At 43.3% G+C, this 6,578-nt stretch overlaps 1 protein-coding gene across 1 annotated transcript in view; it reads right to left on the bottom strand.

Moving 5' to 3' along the window:
- Window positions 1-1,852: 1,852 nt before the first annotated feature.
- The window catches only part of T265_07937 (hypothetical protein), a gene marked incomplete at both ends in the record, with an annotated part of 8,654 nt that continues 3,928 nt past the window's right edge, over window positions 1,853-6,578 (bottom strand). The window contains 2 exons of the mRNA XM_009173602.1: window positions 1,853-2,100; window positions 6,310-6,488. Coding sequence (XP_009171866.1) covers window positions 1,853-2,100; window positions 6,310-6,488 — 427 coding nt within the window. The remainder of the gene's footprint in view (window positions 2,101-6,309; window positions 6,489-6,578) is intronic.

The raw sequence follows: 6,578 nt of genomic DNA, 5'->3' as shown, positions 1-6,578 counted from the left end.
CTACCAGCCCAGGACACCATACTCGTTGGAACTTCAACCGTCCAGTTTAGAGTCGGATTTCAATGCGTTTAGGAACATCGATCACACCCACAGTTTCACGTGCATTTCAATCCTCTTGATGCAGTCCGTAAAATGTGCCCTGCACATGCAACAAACTCTGTGGCACACAAGGGGTTGGCGGTTCTCATATTTATGTTTTTCCATGAAATTCCACTGGTCTGTTCCTTTGCATTCACATGAAATCCAGTCCTCGGGATCTGAACTCGTACTAAAGAGGGGGGTGAGTGAAACTCATTCATTTTGCATGTTCTCAATTTATTGTTCATCTGGATGGATCTTTAATCAAACGTTCCCGGCGCAGAACTCATTCCTCAGTTTTCAAGTATTGCTTTCTGTCGGTGGTTTTCGGAGTGAATGGTGATCGCAGATTTTGTCAGCGACAATTCATTGTTTCAGTATGAACAACGAACGAGTAAAATCTAATAATGGCTACGGCAGGCCCCACTTTGTGGAAGAACACCTTCTCCAAACATCGCCAGACGTAAACCATAAATAACTCATTTTGAAACAAAACTGTCACTTACCATTTTTCTGGATGATGTGACGAGCCCGGATACAATCGCACCTCATCTTCTGGGAAAAAGTCTCGTGGAATAACATTTTTACAAGCGATCACACAAGATGAGGGATAATGACGCTGCTATCCTGGCGCTTTTGGCTCAACGATGAAGTGATCAAACTGCTGGCCGGGAGGTTACCTGTTCTTGGTGCGCATAAGGATGGAACATCTGTACAGTGCTTCAATGACAGGACAAAATCTCACCGGGAAATTGTACAAGCATATGACACGTGTCAAACAATATTAACGAATCATCATGGTCAAGTTAGGCTAAGTGTGTGATGGATAGTGTTTTTTTAGTGAAGAACCATGTTAACTCGCAAGTAGCGTGTGATGGTTATATACAATTTAAATTCACCGAGGACTGTGGAATGTCACACAACACAGTCGCCTTTTTCTGCACAGCATATGTTCGATTTTAGCTATTTATAGAAACCCTTTGACTATATGCCCTACCCCTATTTTAGTGTCACTTCCCAAGGACTACTGAGGTGGGGGAAGAGTGAACTGTGATTCGCTCTAGAGGCTAAATATAAACAGGGAATGGATGCTGAACTTCCGATCTACGAACGATAATTCTGTTTTTAATTTCTAGTATAGTGTTTTGTGAAGAACCATGTTACTCGCAAGTAGCGTGTGATGGTTATATACAATTTAAATTCACCGAGGACTGTGGAATGTCACACAACACAGTCGCCTTTTTCTGCACAGCATATGTTCGATTTTAGCTATTTATAGAAACCCTTTGACTATATGCCCTACCCCTATTTTAGTGTCACTTCCCAAGGACTACTGAGGTGGGGGAAGAGTGAACTGTGATTCGCTCTAGAGGCTAAATATAAACAGGGAATGGATGCTGAACTTCCGATCTACGAACGATAATTCTGTTTTTAATTTCTAGTTTACTTTCAGTTCAATAAGTGTGTGAACTCTGTACAAGCTCTCCACAGTCGTTTCCCTGTTCCTTTCGGCTAGCGCTGCTCAAGTACACCGGGCTCCAGACCACCAGTGGAAAGTTTCGCCAAGCTGCAAGATCAGCTTGGAAGAGAATTCAGACGACACACAATTGTAAATCTCCTCGAGTGTTCTTTTGTATAAACGATATTTTTTCTCAGCTTAGTTCTCGGTCTGAGCCTCCCAAGCCTAGCGTTCACGTCAAAACAACCACCAAAGTTGCACAACGTATATTAATGTCCAAAACGAAGTCAGGAACACTTATACAGTGCTTCATATTTATAGCGTAGGTGGCAATAACTTTCTGGAAATTCTGACGCGATCTGGATGCGTCATTGGCAACCGGCATTCGGCCAATACTGGGTTATGATTGGCTGTTGGGTCCAGACTTTTGACCAATCCGATCTCGGCTTGGTGCCGGACAGCCAAGCATTCCGATGTTTTAGCCAGTCTTGCGTGGAATAGACTTTTCGGCCGTAGCAGCACCTGGCTGCGAGCGGTAAAGGGGGATCCGTTTGGAATTCCGCCTAACATCTTTGGAAGCGGAAGTTTGCTTGATTATCTGTTGTTCAGTTGTCCACTGATCGAGAGTACCTATTCTGCTCGAGCAGAAAAAGTGAATTCCTGTCAACGCACTTTGTTTGCAAAAAATTGGCTCCGGTCCACTTCGGTTTTTGGTGCACAGTGCAGCCGTCTCGAGCCCCTGGTAAGCAGAACTTCCAGTAGTGTTTAGCTCACTCTGCTTACCAAACTGAGAAGCGGAAACACCTGGGTGAACAGAATTCGAGTGGCCAGCTTCGAAACCTCTGATGTCAGTGAATGCTGTCTGTATACCACTTGTAGAGTTACAGCCCAAATATGAGTAATCTGCATGTCGACCGTTCCTACGGATGTCAGGCATCCTCAATCACAATGGACTGTTAGCAGCGAAGTCATCAACTTCCCTGTAGGTGACAGCATCGAAAGAACATATATTATATATAAACGTAAAAGAGTAGGAATTTGAAGCCAGTCAACAAGGATAAATGCCAAAGTTTGAGCACAGCTACTGAAAGGAAGAAGGCATTCGCTGCCGAGTTATCTATTCGGAAATGCCAACTGACCGGTTACAGACCATTGAACAGGGAAGCAAAACTCCATTCTGCATCTTAGTTACAAAAACTGGACACAGATCTTCTCCCGAACGACTCTTCCTGGAGATTCATTGCCTCCAATCATTCGACGGTCAAATAAAAGCAAATGTTATAAAGTGGCCCCGCGAATTCCGCAACAGAATTGCATTTCTCAGTCGACGCAAGCAAAATTCTACGAACAACACATACTACTCGCGTGCCTCCCGATCAGTAGCATCACCGTTACACTATTAGCGAAATAAATGAACGTGAGAATTGACGATGGCCACTCGTTGAGATCATAGTCATCCCAACTTAAGTGAAAAACAGGTTCCAGACAGACCTGGTTCAGAAGCTTTGGCAACGAATCTGTCGATCTCCATGGTCAGGTCACCTACTCTGTAGTCAGGCCAACCGGTCATAAGAGTGAACGCATTCACCTATCCAGAAGTGACGGTTCAAGTGCGACCCCGCCTATGCTGCATTATCAGTGGTGTCAATTTCACCCCGCGCACGTCAGATGTCCATTTGAGGATGTGCGTTGCAGCCGAGCTCTAAAAGGCGAGAAGTTCCAGCTCAGAGTTTTCCGCGTTGAACTGAACTGAATCGAGATGAATACGAACTAATAAGGCAACCAGTATAACCTCCGCTAACCGGAATAGTTTGACAAATTTTTCGATACACGATACTAAGATTTTGAACTTATAAGTAAGTTTCTGTCTAAGACGCTGAATTGAAATAATTATCCACACAGTTGCCGTTATAAGTTCTGAGGTGTGGCTAAAAAATTGAAGCGTTCTGTAGCAAATGTTCAGACTTAAAATATAAACAGTGCCCGGTTCCCGGTGTGTTGTTCCATACTACTGATGGAGTATGCGAGTAGTCTATGGTTTGGTGTACAAGCTCCGACTCCGCATCTGATCCAAGGTAGAGTTTATTAGGGAAATTTTGGAACTGCTTTGCAGTGTCCGTTCACCCCGGTGTAATGGTCAATGAATATCCAGGAAAGTTCAAGGAGAAGCGAGATAATGTCCAGCTTTTCAAGAATATGTGTATATGAGATGCTTAGTTTCTTGTCTAACGACTAATAACTGCTTTATCCATTAATAGGGACACTCACCATTCACTCTAATCGCGCTCACGTATGCTCAAGTCCACATTTGGGCCAAAACATAAAATAAATGCATTTGCCTTGTGTCGTTTCTAATCACTGGAGCATTTAGAGTTAATCTGTGGAACAGAACTGTAAATCCGGTCTTGTCCCATTGTTCCGCTTCCCTGAATGAATACCGGTCGATAAAACGAACCCAGATTCCCTCATTTCTATTATGCTTTTTCTCAGAAGCAATTAGGAAAACAAACGAAGCAAGTGAACGCTTTTGTTGTTGTTTTTTGTGGAAGGGTCATCCAAAACTCTACACCAGTCTGTTCAACTCAAGTGGTTTTGGTTTGGTGGAAGGCTCGCTAAACCCTAAACAGAAAATCTGATAGCTTACAAACCGAGTGCTAACTTAAAGCAACTGATCAGATGGGCAAAAGACGATAGAATACCACTGGAACATCAGCAAAGCTTTTAACGAAATCCGACTAATTCCCGAAGCAACCAAGGTACACCCACAAATATGTCGGTGAACATCGATGGCGACGCTGATAACCGAAAAAAGTATAGGTATATTACAGAGAGTTATTCGAGACGTACTGCCCGTAGTGAGCAGGTTTCCATGGCGTCATCGGTAATTTGGTTACAATCTCGCCTACTCTGTTTGAAAGCCAGCCTCTTGAGGACCATAGCTCCCATGTGAATCGATAGATCCAAGCCGCCAGAAAATGCGGCCTGATAGACGGCTAGGTATTCTGTGTGTAGCACTTATCGCGGTGCATTTTACTTTAAGCATTCTTCACATCATAGCAAAAGCGTTGTGTTGTGTCTAAACTCGCTTGGAATACATCCAGGCAAGGGTTAATGTACTTTTATTTTTCGCAACCCCACGGTTTATTGATTAACCTGTTTTCAACCTTTTTTTCACAAAGGAAACTACTCACAAGTTTGCTGAAAACTCTTCGACACCCCACGACCGGTTTCGCCCTTCTTGGAGCTCATCAGGTAGGCGCAGTCCCCGAGTTTCCGTCAACTTGTTTTTCTTCAAAATTTAAAGATGGTGCTGAGTTTGCGTCATTGCTTAGACTGAATGATCAGTATTCGTGACCTATTTGGATGCTGAGGCTACGAAAATATACCAGAATCAATAAAAACCTTTTCGACTACCCTGATTTACAATTTACCAACCAGTGCTCGAACGATCGCGATCAAAGCGATCGTGCACGCTATTGAACAAAAAATGGAAAAACAAATTACACTCCACTCGGTAGTTTGTAGTTTTGGTGCAAAAACCGTTTTACCTCTAGTTTTTTAGTACCAAGGAGACCAGAATTTTCCTTAATTAGGTAATGTACTTTAGCTGTTTTCTATGTGCTGAAACTCCTCTGAAAATGGCACTTGAAACGCTTGAATGAAGCTTCATGGTTTATGGAGAAATCACCAAAATTTTCATTATTTGTCTTACCAATGACGAACACCAGACTGAAGAGGACTAGAGGATGTCCTGATCCACAATTATTTCTGATGGATACGGAATAGGTAGGACAGACATTCTTGGGAACTACCAGCTAGCCAAGGTTTCATCCAACCATTAATATTTTCACTATATTTCAATTGTAAAGCAATGCAAAATTAGGGAATTACAATTTTGTTATCATTGTTGACCCCTCACTGAGAAGAAGTGTGGACAAAAGGGGTAACACATTTTACAGGAAACCAGTCTGATATCAACTTGATCGGCTCACGTAGAAGATGGACTCTACAAAAGTAAGGAACTGACACATGGTCCCGTACAAATGAAAAAGACCTCGATAGTAGTGGCCTCTCTTGCAACTCAGAATATGGACAGCATTCTGACTCAAGCCTCTGCATTTCTGCCTGCGGCAAATGAGTGCATTTCTCGAATACTTTGTCATTTTGTTCATCATTTTCAAAGTGTGCTTGCACAGGTATGGCAATCGTATCCGCCAATCAACAGCTACTCAGTTGGTTTATCTACGAACTATTTAGCTTCAAACCCGGTCAACTTTAACTTTATCTTTCGTCTTATTACAATTTTGGTGAATTTGTTCTATTCTACATAGATTGCTACTTCGCTACCGATGCCGTTTTCATGGGCATTCTTAGTGAGTGAGATGGATACAAGGCAACATTTCCGTACTTAAAACGAATTAACACACGGTTAAAATGATTGTGCAAAGTATAGCAGTTTCCGTTAGGCACAACCCATAAAATGTCTGCTCAGCTTGCTTTCCTATCCACACTAAGATCACTGTCAGTCATGTCCTATGAAATTCAACCGACAGCTTGCCACGTGCAAATACAGTCTTTACACACTATCGCCTCAATTCGAATGCTAACTCAGAATCGCTATCACTCCGCCTGTTGTAGCTTAGAACAACCAATTTTGCCTTTAATGCATGGGAGAGGGGGGTTTGCGGGAGGTATATTGTTCACTTTCACATCACTCCCGTTTTGAACAGTCGTACTCCTGTCCTGGCGCAACTATTCCAGTGAGTCCACACCAAACGGGGGAAAGCACTGAATTCGAGTTCTGCTCTTATTCGAGCTCATCAGCAGTGCATATCCAATGGCTGTGCCGGGGGTTGAACTCCGGACGCGAGGTGAACGTGGTACCACTATTCTACCAGCGCACGTCGGACGCACCTGAATTCTCGCGTCCGAACGGGCGATCGTGATCACACTGGAGCGATGTGACTAGTATGCCCGACACATCATCGACACATCATCAGTAACTATCCTCGTTGTGACGATCGATTGGGCCGCTTGTTAG

The sequence above is a fragment of the Opisthorchis viverrini genome (assembly GCF_000715545.1).
Source record: "Opisthorchis viverrini unplaced genomic scaffold opera_v5_194, whole genome shotgun sequence".
In the NCBI taxonomy this organism is placed as follows: Eukaryota; Metazoa; Platyhelminthes; class Trematoda; order Opisthorchiida; family Opisthorchiidae; genus Opisthorchis; species Opisthorchis viverrini.
The sequence above is the reverse complement of the archived record's forward strand: the minus strand, read 5'-3'. Positions and strand labels throughout refer to the sequence as shown.